Source organism: Salmo trutta, chromosome 30 (assembly GCF_901001165.1).
Source record: "Salmo trutta chromosome 30, fSalTru1.1, whole genome shotgun sequence".
Classification (NCBI taxonomy): domain Eukaryota; kingdom Metazoa; phylum Chordata; class Actinopteri; order Salmoniformes; family Salmonidae; genus Salmo; species Salmo trutta.
Genome location: NC_042986.1, coordinates 24,904,961 through 24,923,052, shown reverse-complemented (window position 1 = coordinate 24,923,052; position 18,092 = coordinate 24,904,961). Strand labels below are relative to the sequence as shown.

At 41.7% G+C, this 18,092-nt stretch overlaps 1 protein-coding gene across 2 annotated transcripts in view; it reads right to left on the bottom strand.

The window, feature by feature from the left end:
- Nucleotides 1-14,756, bottom strand: part of LOC115168352 (acid-sensing ion channel 1) — an 87,535-nt gene extending 72,779 nt beyond the window's left edge. For both annotated transcript variants that reach the window (XM_029723523.1, XM_029723524.1), the window contains exons 1-2: nt 13,348-14,756; nt 4,206-4,401 (exon numbers count right to left, since the gene is read on the bottom strand). In XM_029723523.1, the coding sequence (XP_029579383.1) occupies nt 4,206-4,401; nt 13,348-13,709 (558 nt within the window). In that variant the 5' untranslated portion in view covers nt 13,710-14,756. The remainder of the gene's footprint in view (nt 1-4,205; nt 4,402-13,347) is intronic.
- Nucleotides 14,757-18,092: the final 3,336 nt, after the last annotated feature.

Sequence of the window (18,092 nt, the reverse complement as noted above, 5' to 3'; positions counted from 1 at the left end):
TGGCCAAGTATCGATAGCCCTGCGTTGTATTATTATTAGCAGCTCGTTGTGTCGATTTTAATATTACGAAATATTTAACTTCCTCTGGTCATAGGAACAACATGAATTTGTGCATGAGGCAGATGCAGTGCGACTCGAGTTTCACCATCCGGTGGAAGACGGTGTCCCCTCTCTCTGGTCAGTCTCACTGGAGGAAAGGAAGGAGAGAGCAGGAACCGTGAGAGGCGGTTGGGAAAAATAGTTTTGAACGTCATCCAACTTGGAATTCCAAGTCGGAAACTCAGACAACTTTCTAGAGCTCCGAATTTTCGAACTGAAGATCACTGACGTCATGATTTTACCTCGTTGACCATCAGATGCAGGTACCATCAGTCCAGTAAAATAAAAAGCAAATCATTTCAAGTGCTAAACCAACTGATCTATTTTGTTTCAAAGCTCGAGTTTTTAAATATAATATGGTATGATTAACAATATTGGCAGGCCAATCAAATAGCCAATATGCTGTGATAATGTATTAGGCCTACTGCCCAAACCTCATTCCTACAAAACTGTTTGTGTGAGGTTTATGTAAAAAAGAACATCTGAGCAGTAGATCTCAGCTTGCTTTTTGACTGCGAAAGTGATCTTGACTCAGAAAAGGTTGGTGACCACTGATCTAGAGCTATCCTTTGGTCTCACATCCAGGGTCTTAACCAAGCCCATCCCAGATTACCTATGATATTTGTCACTGACTATTACCAAAGTGCTATCATGAGAATGATTGTTGAGAGATTTCCACTTAAAGATGCAAGATGTAACTTTTTGGGAAAACCGACCAAATTCAGATAGAAATATGAGTTATAGATCTGTCATGCTTATTGAAAGCAAGTCTAAGAAGCAGTAGATCTGTTCTATGTGTGCTATTTCTATGCTTCCCGTTCTTTAGTTTTGTTTTGTCACATAAACTGAAATTAGGCAAACAATAAGAATTTTAGCAACCAGGAAATGGTCAGAGAAATGGTCGGAGGAAATGTGTGCAATAATAGCGCTTAAGATTATTTTTGAATGACTACCCCATCTCTGTGCCCCACACATACAATTATATGTAAGGTCCCTCAGTTGAGAAGGGAATTTCAAGCACAGAATCAACCACAAAGACCAGGGAGGTTTTCCAAAGCCTCGCAAAGAAGGGCACCTATTGGTAGATGGGTGAAGAAAAAAAAAACAGACACTGAATTTCCCTTTGAGCATGGTGAAGTTATCAATTACGCTTCGGATGGTGTATCAATACACCCAGTCACTACAACGATACAGGCGTCCTTCCTAACTCAGTTGCCGGAGAGGAAGGAAAACGCTCAGGGATTTCACAATGAGGCCAATGGTGATTTTAAAACAGTTACGACGTTTAATGGCTGTGATTGGAGAAAACTGAGGATGGATCAACAACATCGTACTTACACCACAATACTAACCTGAATGACAGAGTGAAAATAAGGACGCCTGTACAGAATACAAATATTCCAAAACATAAAAATGTGACAAAGAAATTAACTTTTTATCCTGAATACAAAGTGATATGTTTGTGGCAAACACATCACTTAGTACAACTTTTCATATTTTCAAGCATGGTGAAGAGTTGGGCGAAGTCGATCTGCGAGATTCTTAATAAATGCTTGTTTGATTTAATGGCGCTCACCATACAAGAAGTGACAGAACAATTGAGCACGACTAGAGATCAAGTCACACAGTTAATATAAGGGCCACTAGATGTCTTGTGATAGATTACATAAAATCCTTGAAAGATACCCAAATTCTGGTAGTTTACAGATCTGATGTTCAAAGTTTTTTTTTAAATCATAAGAAATTATAGCGGATACATGTTGTCAAAAATGTCCAAATAATCACAAAATAGCAAAGTTGGGTCGGAGCTTTGTCATTATATTTTATTTTAGATCACCTTATTTAATTATTTCATATATTGTACATGTGATAAGGCCACACAGAGGGCCAGAGATTATTACAGACACCTGTGATAATCTGAGAGTACCCAAAAGGGCCACTAGATGTCTTGCGATAGATTACATAAAATCCTTGAAAGATACCCAAATTATGATAGTTTAGTGGTAGTATACCCTCCCTTTGCAACCCTAGTCCTAACTGTCCAGATGCAATTTCCTGAGAGCCACGCCAGTCTTCAAAGGGGAGAGAAATGTCTCTCTCACACGCTCTCTCTCACGCGCTCTCTCTCTCCCACTCTCTCTAAGGAGTGCTGCGAGGACAGGAGGGGAGTGGAACAGGACAGTGTCGGTCTGCCGGGGCTTTTAATTTTAAAGATGTATTAAAGAGAAAAGACTTTAAAAAACACTCCGCTCCTAAAATTGTCTCTTAAATAAAAAATCTAAAGGTTACTTTGAGCCTTGGGTACTTGTGATGCAAACTTATCTAACTTTTGAAATACAATGAGCGTACAAACATTAGGAACACCTTCCTAATTTTGAGTTGCACCCCCTTTTGCCTTCAGAACAGCCTCAATTCGTAGGGGTGTGAAAAACCCAGCAGCGTTGCAGTTCTTGGCACACTCAAACAGTGAGCCTGGCCCCTACTACTCTACCCCGTTCAAAGGCACATAAATATTTTGTCTTGCCAATTAACCCTCTGAATGGCACACATACACAATCCATGTTCTCAATTTATGATAGTGGCAGGGTAACCTAGTGGTTAGAGTGTTGGACTAGTAACCGCAAGGTTGCAAGTTCAAATCCCCGAGCTGGTACAAAGGTACAGGTACAACAGTACAAATCTGTCGTTCTGCCCCTGAACAAGGCAGTTAACCCACTGTTCCTAGGCCGTCATTGAAAATAAGAATTTGTTCTTAAACTGACTTGCCTAGATAAATAAAGGTAAAAAAAAAAAGATTATCAAGGGTTAAAAAAATCATTTTTTAACCTGTCTCCTCCCCTTCATCTACACTGATTGAAGTGGATTTAACAGGTGACATCAATAAGGGATCATATCTTTCACCTGGATTCACCAGGTCAGTCTATGTCATGGAAAGAGCAGGTGTTCCTAATGCTTTGTACACCCAGTGTACATACACCCAACAAGACAGTTGTGAAACTGTGCATGCCAGTGTATAAGCAAAGATATATGATAAATTAATATCGCATAATAGATATCACAACCTCTCTAGACCACTTACGTGTTGTAAGCCATGATTGGGAAAGTGCACAGTTCATTTCACATTAGTGAAAATGGCAAAGATGAATGAATACTGTGCAGTATAATGACAAAATATTCCTTGCCACAGCTGCTATAAGGGACTTGATATGCTCTGTCAATCATCATTATAGGAAAACTACTCTCTTTCTCTCTCTCTCCTCTATAACTGTCCTCTGGTGAGATATCACCAGTGTCCAAGACAATCACAATTTTATAGAAACTAAACAATGGGGGAGTGGGAAGAGCATAAAGGCAGTGTACTCTCCAAGACTGAAAATGAATGGAAGATGCCTGAGAGACTTTTGGCAACTGGTATTGGATCTATCATCAGCCAACGCAGCAGGTTTATGGCGAGGAGACTGTAACCCAGTGGGAGATTTCAAAGTAAAACCTTATGTTGAAGTAGCAGTAGCTAGCTACAGTAAATACAGAACAAACGTTTACGGTGCCACCCACATATACCATCCCTTACATGCAGTATCCCACAACTCAATGTAATGTCTCCCTTCAACATGCATCTTTCATCCCCTCTCTACCACATATTCCACATCCACTTCCCACATGCATCTTTGAACACCACGTCTCTGAGGATAGCAGCACACAGTATGCCGTGCCAGCCACTCTCTACAGTACAAACGCTGTTTAAAGGAATTAACAAACACATTACAAAAAAGGGATTCTGTTTGTTGCCAGACTTATCAAACAGCATCTGTGGGCATGGTGAGTGAGCAAAAGAGGGCATTCATGCTTGGTTGAGTCACAAAGCACAGTAGGGCCACCACGCTCATTAAAGCAATACATTTAATTAATTAATTGTGAAATAGGTCAATTTTGACTTTGAGGTGCAGTCAGATACACTAGGAACAGACTCGGGAGGCAGAATGGAGATTCACATACTGTATTATACAATTTTTGGGAGATACAGTAATAGCAGATTCTGTTTTTCCTCTCTTTGGTACATAAAACTATTTTCTTGAAAGACGATCTGAGGTCTTCAGGTAACTTACCACTTGGAAGTCCTCGGCTCTGCACTCGGCCCCCCGGAAGTGACACGCCAGCAGTATTTCCTTGATGTCATGTCCTGTGCGGTCGTAGAACTCACGCATGTTGAAGGGGCGGGGCTTGAAGTTGTGGAAGTCAGCTTTGACCTTCAGGGTCTCCAGAACACTTTCCTCCACCAAATGTGTGTCCCTGATCTCATACCTAGAGAGACAGAGAGAGAGCGAAGGAGAGAGAGAGCGAAGGAGAGAGAGAAAAAAGAGAGAGAGAGAGACATAAAGAAAGCGAGAAGGAAGGAGTCCAAAAGAGGGAGTTTTATTAGTCTAGTCACAAATGTTCGATTTCAGCATATTCAAACAGAGGTAGATTCATTCCCTTTTCCTGCTATTCCTCTTCCCACTCTTTAATACCTTCAAGCAGACTAACATAGTCCCTGTGCCCAAGAACGCCATGGTAATCTGTCTGTAGCCATGAAATGCTTTGAAAAGCTGGTCATGGCTCATATCAACACCATCATCCCAGACACCCTGGGCCCACTCCAATTTGCATACCACCCCAACAGATCCACAGATGATGCAATCTCTATTGTACTCCACACTGCCCTCTCCCATCTGGACAAGAGGAGAATGCTGTTGATTGACCATAGCTCAGCGTTCAACACCATAGTGCCCATAAAGCTGATCACTAAGCTCAGGACTCTGGAACTAAACACCTCCCTCTGTAACTGGATCCTGGACTTCTTAGTGGTCCACCCCAGATGCTGAGGGTGGGCAACAACACATCCGCCACGCTGACCCTCAACACGGGGCCCCTCAGGGGTGCATGGTTAGTCTCCCACTGTACCCCCTGTTCACCCACGACTGTGTGGCCGCGCATGACTCCAACACCATCATTAAGTTTGCTGACGACACGACGGTGGTAGGCCTGACCACGACGACGATGAGACAGCCTATAGTGAGGAGATCAATAACCTGCCAGTGTGGTGCCAGGACAACAACCTCTCCCTTAACATCAGCAAGACAAACAAGCTGATTGTGGATTACAGAAAACGGAGGAGGGAGTACGCCTCCATCCACATCGACAGGGCTGTAGTGGAGCGAGTCAAGAGCTCCAAGTTCCTAGGTGTCCACATCACTAAGGAATTATCATGGTCCACACACACCAACATAGATGTAAAGAAGGCACAACAACGACTCTTCCACATTACGCATGGGCCCTCAGATCCTCAAAAAGTTCTACACCTGCACCATTGAGAGCATCTTGACGGGCTGAATTATCCCTTTTTATGGCAACTGCTTGGTATCTGACTGCAAGGCGCTACAGAGGTTAGTGAGGAAGGCCCAGTACATCACTGGGACCGAGCTCCCTGCCATCCAAGATCACTATACCAGGCGGTGTCAGAGGAAGACCCTAAAAATTGTCAAAGGCTCAATTCGCCCAAGTCCTAAACGGTTCTCTCTGCTACCGCACGGCAAGCGGTGCCAATGCAGCAAGAGTGGAACCAACAGGACCGTGAACAGCTTCTACCCCGAAGCCACAAGACTGCTAAATAGTTAGTTAAATAGTTAACCAATAGCTACCCGGACTACCTGCATTGACTGAGTCTCATAGGAAAGGGTCTGAATACTTATGTAAATAAGGCATTTCAGTTTTTTTATTTTATTTTTTTACATTTGCAAAAATTTTTAAAAACCTGTTTTTGATTTGCCATTCCAAGACATTTAAATGTTTCCCCTTAAACCACTTGAGTGTTGCTTTAGCAGTATGCTTAGGGTCATTGTCCTGCTGGAAGGTGAACCTCCATCCCAGTCTCAAATCTCTGGAAGTCTGAAACAGGTTTCCCTCAAGAATTTCTCTGTATTTAGCGCCATCCATCATTCCTTCAATTCTGACCAGTTTCCCAGTCCCTGCCGATGAAAAACATCTCCACAGCATGATGCTGCCACCACCATGCTTTACTGTGGGGATAGGATTCTCGGGATGATGAGAGGTGTTGGGTTTGTACTATACATAGCGTTTTCCTTGATGGCAAAAAAGCTCAATTTTAGTCTCATCTGACCAGAGTACCTTCTTCCATATGTTTGGGGAGTCTCCCACATGCCTTTTGGCGAACACCAAATGTTTTTGCTTATTCTTTTCTTTAAGCAATGGCTTTTTTCTGGCTACTCTTCCATAAAGCCCAGCTCTGTGGAGTGTACGGCTTAAAGTGGTCCTATGGACAGATACTCTATTCTCCGCTGTGGAGCTTTGCAGCTCCTTCAGGGTTATCTTTGGTCTCTTCGTTGCCTCTCTGATTAATGCCCTCCTTGCCTGGTCCGTGAGTTTTGGTGTGCGGCCCTATCTTGGCAGGTTTGTTGTGGTGCCATATTCTTTCCATTTTTTAATAATGGATTTTATGGTGCTTTGTGAGATGTTCAAAGTTTCAGATATTTTTTTATAACCCAACCCTGATCTGTACTTCTCCACAACTTTGTCCCTGACCTGTTTGGAGAGCTCCTTGGTCTTCATGGTGCCACTTGCTTGGTGGTGCCCCTTGCTTAGTGGTGTTGCAGACTTTGGGGCCTTTTAGAACAGGTGTATATATTCTGAAATCATCTGACACTGAAATAAAGTCCACCTGTGTGCAATCTAACTAATTATGTGGCTTCTGAAGGTAATTGGTTGCACCAGATCTTATTTAGGTGCTTCATAGCAATGGGGGTGAATACATACGTACGCACCACTTTTCCGTTTTTTATTTTTTAGAATTTTTTGAAACAACTTATTTTTTCATTTCACTTCACCAATTTGGACTATTTTGTGTATGTCCATTTCATGAAATCCAAATAAAAATCTATTTAAATTACAGGTTGTAATGCAACAAAATAGGAAAAACGCCAAGGGGGTTGAATACTTTTGCAAGGCACTGTATGCTGTTTAATCAGCTTCTTGATATGCCACACCCGTCTGGTGGATGGATTATCTTGGCTAGGGAGAAATGCTCACTAACAGGGATGCAAACACATTTTTGCACAAAATTTACAGAAATACATTTTTTTGTGCATATGGATAATTTTTGGAATCTTTTATTTCAGCTCATTAAAAACTTGGGACGAACCCATTAAATGTTGCGTTAATATTTTGGTTCAGTATACATATCTACCACAATTACCTCGTACCCCTGCACACTGACTCTGTACTGGTACTCTGTGTATATAGCCAAGTTATCGTTACTCATTGTGTATTTATTCCTTGTGTTATTATTTTTCTATTATTTCTATTTGTTTATCTGCATTGTTGGGAAGGGCCGGTAAGTAAGCATTTCACTGTTAGTCTACACCTGTTGTTTACAAAGCATCTGACAAATACAATGTGATATGATTCCCACAAAAAAAAACATTTTAGAAAGCATGACAATCAGTTTGAGCAGACTTGAGCTCTTAAGAATAAGATGTGAATGTATGGAAATGGAATAACAATAAATTATTTTTGAGAGGTTTTTAGACACAAGCACACAGTGACCTTACATAAAATAAATTGTTTTGGTTTATTAATGTAAAGCGAATTCTCCCAACTCTTGAGAAAAACAAACTGTCTTTCTATTACCTTTTCCAAGGACTAAGCTGTAGTAACCTTGATCTAGCTTGATCATGAGCCATATTCTACTAGAAGTGTTGCACTAGCTAACTCGGCTTCAAGTCTGGCTGGAAAGACTAGCCTTGATGAAAAGCTCTCTCACACAACGTCCACTTATAAAATGTACTTTGTTACTTAGAAAACATAAACAACTCACTTAGAAAACATGTTTGTGTGCATGTTTGTCCACAAGTCTATAAATCATGTGTACCTAGTGCCCTCACACATGTTTATTTTGTGGTGTGTAGCCTACTGAACTCTGGGTGTAGTATGTACTGTACATGTATGTACCCGTGTGTGTGTGTGTGTGTGTGTGTGTGTGTGTGTGTGTGTGTGTGTGTGTGTGTGTGTGTGTGTGTGTGTGTGTGTGTGTGTGTGTGTGCGTGCTTGAGTCTGTGTGTACATGTGTGTGAGAGAGCGGCAGCACGTGTGTGTGCTTGTCCTCATTCCATATACGTACAGAATAATTGCGCGTGAGTCACAGTGGGAAGGGAGAGTCATCCCACTCACACAGCATTATCAGTGGGAGTTCATCTTTTAATAGAGCAGCTGAGAGGCCAGCTAAATCTGGCCATAATGTTTGCCTACTGCCCAGCAAGAATACATAGCAGCATAACGTCAACTGGCACACTCCATATTGACTTGGCGATGCCGTGCTGTGGTATCATTAAACACGTCAAAACTTTATAGGGCTGTAAAATAATTAGCAGGATTTAGGCTTTTTCAAATAGGTTTGGCTCATAAGGAGGGGATTATAGTCAGATTTGTGCTCAGGAACAATTGGTGTTGGCAGTGTGAATGGACACACAACAAATCTCAAAAGTAGAGTGTTGCATTAAACTGTGTGGCCAATCTATGTAAAAAGACTAGGGGTTACAGGGCCATCAAATCCCTTGAGTAATCTAAGTTCAGTAGAAAGCCAGAATCATCAAACTGAAAGCCATTAAACATGGAATTGCCTACCTACTATTCCACCTCTCAAATTTGGTTCAAAACCTCATTATGCCGATGAGGTGAGAGCATGGCCCAGTTCCTCGGAAAGTACTGATCTGATCCAATTTAGATTTTCTCTCTGGCTGTTGCTAAGTGCCATCTCAGGCAAAGCCTTCCGTTGATTAAAGGAGGACTTAATAGAGTTGAGACCTTTGCTCCCCAATATTGTTGTGTGGACAAAGCTGCCAAGTGTGCACTTACAGTATGAAATAAAATCCCAAACGCACACAAGTCTGGCAGAATCAGCCCCGGCCGACACTTTTTCCCTAGTATGGATGGAGTTTTAATATCACGCCACAAAACATTTCCCCAGACCAGCCATTGCAAACACTGAAAGTGGCAGGGAGAGAGAGAGAGAAAGAGACAGAGGGTAGAAAGAGAGAGACAGAGCGATGCTCAATTGGATTTCACACCAAAAGTGCTTTCATTTCTGGATGAGGGCTTAACAAATGAGGGAATAACTACATTGCCTCTCTACCTTGGGAGACGGGATAAGTGAATAAGCACCAACTCTAATTTGCCAAACAACTCAAATGTTTTTAAAGTTGTGGGATTGGGGAAGAAAGCCTGATAGTTTCCTCTCTGCTAAGCAACCATTCTCAGTGACTCCCTGAATGGAAAAAACAGAGACTTCTTGAAAATGGCAATTGTTAAATTCTCCCTCTTGGGAAATGAAAAGCTTGCCCTTTTATCTCATCTACCGAGTTCTTTCTTTTCTGAAGAATATGGGTTCAACATAACAATATAAATGTTGCCTCAGACCAAGTGCCCACGAGATTATGGAACGTTGGTCTACCATTTCAAACAGATACTGGGTCTGCTGTCATATGATATTACATTGGAACTGATCACTGTTGATAATGTGACACAAGTTTCTTCCCCTGAGAGGGAGGATAAGGATATTTACTCATTCATAAAGCTTCATTCACAAATATGAACAAATTATATCTCTCAAGAAACAGAAACCTACACCAGATGTTACATTGTACATCAGCCATACCACTGTGATTGAAGTGCTAATTTTAGCGACAGTGTGGAATTGTCATAAATGATGAAATGGGGACATTTCTCCCTGAATGAAAACCAAACCACCAAACACACTGGTGCCTGATGGGCTTTATATCCCTAATTCTGTCAGTTCTAGTTTTTCTCTCCATCTTTTTCAGCCATCTCTCGTCTGCTCCCTCCTATCTATCTCTTGTCTCTTCCCTCCCTCTCTCTTTCTCGCTCTTTCTGCTGTCTCTCTCTGTCCAGTGACAGTCCTTCCTCTCCACTTGTGTGTGAGTGTGTGTTTCCTGTAACTCCACGTCAGATGCTGTGTGCGTTGAGGAAATGCAGCAGCTGTTGCTGCAAAGTCCAGCAGGCGTCAACAATCAAACAGGCAGAGATGCAGAGTCAGACAGGGCTGCTGTGATTGTCTCATCAACCATCAGCACTGACATTTCTGAGACGAAACTGACACCATGTGTGTTCATCACAGTGTCTCAGGCTGGTATTAGTCATAAACTGTCTGTTATATAACTGTCTGTCTGTAATATCATGCACCCCCCACCCCCCTCTGCACCACTCCCTCCTCTTCTTGCCCATGTCTAGTTCACAGACCTAGACCAAATGGTCTGTTACGGTTTACAATATAAACATTGTTTAAACTTTAGATAACTATACATTTTCTGTCATTCCTAGTGGAAACATCAAGCAACTGTAGGTTTGGAGTAGGGTAACAATGAGGTTGATGGAATGCTGGGACTAAAAGACTGTGGAGGGCGGTCTTCGAGAGTCAACAAAATGCATTCTTTCAAATATGGTTTAACTTTGGCTCATGTTAATCAGAGCCATCAGAGCCCTTTTCCAGCGTTTTAAGTCCCACATATCTTGTTATTCCAAGTTGTAGACTACATGGAGCTGTGGACCAATGAGCGAGGCGTTAATACCATTCTCTCACGGAGCTGTTGTTGTTCTTCTCTGGGGTTTTGTGATGGCAAAGTCCTCTCGGCTCATCCATCCAAGGCAGACAAATCGGGGCTTTCTCTCTAAGCGTGGCTGGCATGACTCACCAACAGTAAGGAAATGGAAGTATCAGAGTGACAAAGTGCTTCCCGAGGATGTAACTACCTTGAGGTAACTACTGACTATGACTAATTAACTCTCTTTGATTCCCCCCTCCCCCACCGGGGTAAAATGCTCCCAGCCTTTCATTTTCACAGAAACCATTTCATGTCACCAACACTTTCCCTGGCTCCCACTACTCTTGCTCAACTAAAAATGTAATCTCTCATCTCAATTCCTTATCTCACTCCAACAAAAGATTAAGGTAAATGTATGTAATATTTGTCATTTAGAAAAAGTTACATACAGTGAGCTCCAAAAGTATTCGGAGAGTGACAATTTTTTGGTTTGTTTTGGAAGTGTACTCAAGCACTTTGGATTTGAAATGATAGAGTGCAGACTGTCAGACTGAGCATAACCGTTTAGAAATCACAGCCCTTTCTGTACATGGTCTCCCCATTTTAGGGGACCAAGACTATTAGGAAAAATTCAGTTATGTATTAAAAAGTATTCATAGCACGCAATGACTACATCAAACTTCTGACTCTTCAAATTTCTTGGATGCATTTGCTGGTTGTTTTGGTTGGGTTTCAGATTATTTTGTGGCCAATAGAAAGGAATGGTAAATAATGTATTGTATCATTTTGGAGTCACTTTTATTGTAAATAATAATAGAATATGTTTCTAAACACTTCTATATTAATGTGGATGCTACCACGGATAATCCTAAATGAATTGTGAATAAATGAGTGAGAATATTTCAGTTGCACAAATGTCGTTTTTATAAATATATTTTTTTACCAAATTTTTTTAAATGTATTTATTATTATTTAAAAAATTAAAATTAAAAATTAAAACTGCATTGTTGATTAAGGGCTTGTAAGTAAGCATTTCACTGTAAGGTTTACACCTGATGTATTTGGCACATGTGACAAATAACATTTGATTTGATTTATCTTGGTAGCATCCACATTAATGTAGTGTTTAGAAACATATTCTATTCTTATTTACAATAAAAGTGACTCCAAAATGACACAATACATTATTTACCATTCCTTTCTATTGGCCACAAAATAATCTGAAACACAACCAAAACAAACAGCAAATGCATCCAACAAATGTGTAGAGTCACAAGCTTGATGTAGTCATTGTGTGCTATGAATATAGGACCAAATACTTAACTTTTTACTACATTAATATACATATAAGTGAATTTGTCCCAATACTTTTGGTCCACTAAAATGTGGGGACTATGTACAAAAAGTGCTGTTATTTCTAAACGGTTCACCCGATATGGATGAAAATACCCTCAAATTAAAGCTGACAGTCTGCATTTTAATCTCATAGTCATTGTATCATTTCAAACCCAAAGTGCTGGAGTACAGAGCCTAAACAACAGAAAATGTGTCACTGGCCCAAAACCTTTGGAGCTCACTGTATGCAATCTAATGAAGTTAGATTTATGAACTTATATATATATATATATATGATTATAGAATATTTTGAGGTAAATGTATGTAATATTTTGTCATTTAGAAACAGTTATATATGTAATCTAATTAAGTTAAATCTATGAAGTTATATATATGTATATGTAACCGATGTGAAATGGCTAGTTACTTAGCGGTGGTGCGCGCTAATAGCGTTTCAATCAGTGACGTCACTCGCTCTGAGACTTGAAGTAGGGTTTCCCCTTGCGTAGCAAGGGCTGCGGCTTTTGTGGCGCGATGGGTAACGATGCTTCGTGGGTGTCAGTTGTTGATGTGTGCAAGGGTCGCTGGTTCGAGCCCGGGTTGGGGCGAAGAGAGGGACGGAACCTGCACTGTTACATATATATACACAGTATACACCAGTAGGGGAGGCTAAAGATAAATAATCCACTTGTTTATATAGAAAAATTGTGGAATTAGTTATGGTGAGTATGTTTGGGGAAAAACCCACCCTTTCAAAGATAGACATATCTTTATAAAATAAAACTATTCATTGTGCCAACTTATTTCCTGTAAAAATGTGTTTGCCTAAGGATGCACAGCAAATTTGCAATTGTTAAAATCTCGGTGTTAAGGTAAAAAGTGTTGTGAGTGTTACACCTGAGTGTTGCTTTTAGTAGGGTTAATACACAACCCACTGGACACAGACATCAGTTCAACGTCTAGTTTTGATTTGCATTTGGTTGAGTTGGCAACTAACATGAATTCAACGACAAATCAACAAAACATTTCACCATCATTGGATGAAGGTTCAAATGTGGGTGAAAAAAGACTAAATGGCCTTACATTGATGACTTTTTGCAAATCCAATTAGTTTCCCACCTTGATTCAACGCCCTCACATGTATTTATTTTTTGATGACATGGAAACAACGTTGATTCAACCAGTTTTTGCCCATTGGCAACATACCCTACTATTCACATGTTTTGCTGGATCTCTGGACAAAAGTAACCTAGTGCATTCTATAGAGAGTCGCGTGCCACTGCGTGTCACTTGTTTACATCACCTCTGGTTTAGCAGCGCCAGCAGCTCCCCTGCGTGGTACAGGTCATTGCGCGTCACGCGACTGAAGCGGAACGAGTTGAGGTTGCAGAATGTGACAGCGGGGAACACCATCACCGGGGTCGAGATCTCGTCCAGTTTGGTGACGTGAGGGTACTCCAGGTAGAAGTGTATTCGGTCCACGCACACAAACAGTAAGAAAGTCAAGGAGCCCAGGAAGAACACGACCCATAGACAGCGCTTGATGCAGACCCTCTCATAGGTGAAAATGTGCGAAATTCCGTGCAGCGTTGAGTTTTGCGCAAAAACTTCAACTGGGGGTGGCTGGTTGCAGTCCATTTCTTCGGATTCTACTTTGAGTTCCATTGTGCTCACAGTCTCGCTTAATGGCTATAAAGAATGCTGAGTGACATTGAACTCGTTTGCAGTTCAGAAGGCAGGTAAATTACTACACTTCGCCTACATATTCAACTATCTCTCCAAGCTAATAAAAACACATGCAATCGTCAATATTGGTGCACTTAATATATGCGATCAATGGGAATGTGTTTCATATAAAATCCATACCATGCACCTGTGGCATCTCCAATGCACCTGTCAATAAAAGTAATAGCTATTTAACGACTAGTCGCCCGAACGTGCGGAAAACCAGCGCGAGATTTGCTGTAGATTTGCACCATTCAAAAGGCGGGTTGCAAAAACAGACTAAGGATTCCCTCCTCGAAATCAGACGCGCAAGAATTTACAGTAAGAGTAAAAAATAAACAAAAATAATTGAAGAGTATGATTACTATTTTCCGTATAAAAGTCCCCATCCTCAGTGGACGGCGTTGGGAGACGCTGTCTTATCAAGTCCAGGTAGCCGATCTTAAAAAAGTGCAAGGCTTTAGCCTACAGCTGTGAAAAATATGGACCACGTTCCGTCATTCCAGCATCGGTCGCAGATGAGTGAGTGAACTAGGTCTCTTCCGTGTTGACTGTCCAGCTTCAGCTCAATGTTTAAGAGTAGGCTAGCTAGTTCATATCCGTCGTTCTGTTGCGACTGTCTGTTGGCAGTGCCGTGGTCTTATATCCGCAGGGGAGAGGTCCGAGACTGGAGAAATTCCTAGGGACTGGGGGATTCGTGGTTGGATTGGTCAGTTGTGACTTATGAGCGTTTTTTCTTAATGAGTAGTGTCTAGCACTGGCAGCTGGCAGTGAGAGCACAGTGCAAGGGAGTGGACCTGTCCTGCACACTGAGAAATGTTAACTGTGAGAGCACAGTGCAAGGGAGTGGACCTGTCCTGCACACTGAGAAATGTTAACTGTGGCATTCAGTTGTGATGTGAGTAAACTCCCCTATCATGCAAAAAGATTATGGAAAATGCAACAGAATGCGCAGCCCTATTCTCTCTCTCTCTCTCTCTCTCAGGGTGTGAGCCTGTGTGCATTCGGGTAGACATAGGCCTATATGAGTAATATGGACCCAATAAGATTGTCCATAACACCAAATAAATAAAACAATTCTCACTGTTGCATTAAAGGCATCTGTAGACCAACCCTGGTCTTGTAGACTAGAGACAAGTGTGCTATCTTTCTTCAGCCCACCACTGAAACACCAGGAGCCGCTGCACACTCTGTAGCTCTCTAGGGTTAGTATAACGACTGCACTAGGTCTACTCCAGATGGTAACCTAGCTACTACCTTTTAAAACTGGTATACAGTATAGGTGCGCTAGCTTTCAATGATATGCGCTAAAGGGATCAACTGTCCTTGCTGTCCCCAGTCCACCTGGTCGTATTGCTGCTCCAGTTTCAACTGTTCTGCCTGCGGCTACGGAACCCTGACCTGTTCATCGGACATGCTACCTTGTCCCGGACCTGTTGTTTTCGACTCTCTCTACCGGACCTGCTGTCTCGAAAAGCCAACTATGAAAAGCCAACTGACATTTACTCCTGAGGTGCTGACTTGTTGCACCCTCTACAACCACTGTGATTATTATTATTTTACCCAGCTAGTCAACTATGAATGTTTGAACATCTTGTCCATGTACTGTTATAGTCTCCACCCGACACAGCCAGAAGAGGACTGGCCACCCCTCAGAGCCTGGTTCTTCTCTAGGTTTCTTCCTAGGTTCCTGCCTTTCTAGGGAGTTTTTCCTAGCCACCATGCTTCTACATCTGTGTAGCACTTTGTGACATCAGCTGATGTAAAAAGGGCTTTATAAATACATTTCATAGATTGAAATGTATTGATATGTATATGCATTTTCATCAATAAACCAAGACACACTTAGCCCCCAATGGGATACTGGCATGAAAAATGTATCTAGTTCTGTAACATGGGAGTAATCCAGGCCTTACTAATTTAACAAAATATTTATTATGTGTCATTAAATATGCATTACGCATCTCTCCAATGCACCAGGGATATGGACAACCACTTATAAAAGCCTCGCTAAATGGGAGTGTTTCACTTGACACTGGTACAGAGTATTGAGGGACACTCCTAGCTACCTCTACGATATCATCGACTTGAGTCAGTGCTTGAGATTAAAAATGAATATCTATTTCTGTATTAAAAGTAAGGTAGACATTGCCCTATATTCGAATGTCTAGGAGGCTGCTCCTTTAACACCTTTAATTGACTGGCTGCACATTCTTCAAAATAAAGAATTTCTCTGTAAGCAAATAGTTTTCTTCTTGTCCTTGACTGATAACCTATCCCTCCACCTGCAACCTGGACTTAGGGGTAGACATAACATAGTAACGAAATTCCAGGACACTCAAATTAGTAAAATGTTATATTTGGTATGGTATGTATTCATTTCTTGATGTCTATCATCCATTTGGTATGATATGTTATGAATTTGCAATAGGTATGATATGTTACGAATTCCAATTTGTTGTAGCTAACGTTAGCTAGGTAGTGTCCCGGATTTTAATTTACTATGTTACGTCTAGTCTATGAGACCAGCCTGATCCCTCTCCTGACATAGGTCTAATGGAAACAAAAGAAAACTAAAAAGTCAAATATTTTATGAAGATGTGTTGGCTACAGGTCTACTTAAACATTTTAAACAATTTAGTCATTGGTCTTAGAAGTCATAATCTAAATAAAAGCATATGTCTACCGTGGGGACAGAACCCACCTCTCTGTTGAGCCGTCACCAGTCAAATCAGCACTATGGACAGTGCCAAACCAGGTTTCAATGGTAAGTGCAAATATAATACAGTGTGTTCAATGCAGTCTCCGCTCCCGTAGATTGCGCCATTTAGAAATAATCCTAGCGAGATGAAGATTTACCAAGAAGGATATAGCTCTGCTAGAGACGGAAGAGGAAGCGAGACACCCCACTTGCTGTTTTTTTCTGGTTTAATGAAAGTTAATGAACTAAGTAGACCAGACACAGCAGCTGCTATTGCATTGGTGTCTGTCTATGGGAACCATTGTTTTCAATGGGTTGCTCCTTCAGCCAGTGAAAGATCTAGGGTTGCTTGAAAGGGTAAGAGGAAGGAGTAAATTCAGTTGGAAGTGAACATTTAAGAACACAGTACTATGCTTTCTTGAACATATTCACAGATGGATCAAGGACCCTAAAACAGGGATGACAGGAGCAGCTTTTAGTGTTCCTGAGTTTAAGATGGCAGTGACGAAAAGAGCTACAGATCATTTATCTTTTTATACAATGGAGTTGTTGGCCGTACTATTGGCTGCAGAGTGGGTGGAGGAGGTGAGGCCAGACAGGGTAGTCATCTGCTCTGACTCCTGTGCAGCACTGATAAGCTTAAATGAGTGTGTGTCTCGGAGCAGACTGGATGTATTGTATGAGATTTTGCAGTGCTTGTATAGGGTGAAACAGATGGTGGTATTTGTGATGTTCCTCTGGGTACCAGCTCATGTGGGAGTAGAGGGGAATGAGGAAGTGGAGGTTCTCGCCAAGCAGGCTTTTAAACATCCTAATGTTGAGATGAAATTGTCAAATCAGTAAAGCAGAAGCCAAGGGGTTGATAAAAAGTGGTTAAAAACAAGTGACAAGAGTTGTGGAAAGGGGAGGGAAAGGGAAGACACCTGTATAAGATCCAGGAAAAGGTGGTGTCAGGGAGGTCCTCGGGTCGAGAGAGAAGGGAGGAAAGTCTAATTACAAGGCTGAGGCTGGGACACACAAGGCTAAATAGTACATTGAAAGTGGTGGGGAAACATCAACTGGGAGGTGTGATCATTGTCAGGAGGAGATGGAGACAGTGGAACATGTTCTATTTCAGCACAAGAACTGTTCATCGGGAGCTTCATGAAATGGGTTTCAATGGCCAAGCAGCCGCACACAAGCCTAAGATCACCATGCGCAATGCCAAACGTCGGCTGGAGTGGTGTAAAGCACGCCATTGGACTCTGGAGCAGTGGAAATGCATTCTCTGGAGTGATGAATCACTCTTCACCATGTGGCACTCCGATGGACGAACCTGGGTTTGGCGGATGCCAGGAGAACGCTACCTGTCTGAATGCATGTACCAACTGTAAAGTTTGGTGAAGGAGGAATAATGGTCTGGGGCTGTTTTTCATGGTTCGGGCTAGGCCATTATTTCCAGTGAAGGGAAAATCTAGACGATTCTGTGCTTCCAACTTTGTGGCAACAGTTTGGGGAAGGTCCTTTCCTGTTTCAGCATGACAATGCCCCCGTGCAGAAAGGGATGTCCATACAGAAATGGTTTGTCGAGATTGATGTGGAAGAACTTTACTGGCCTGCACAGAGCCATGGTTGCAGACAGT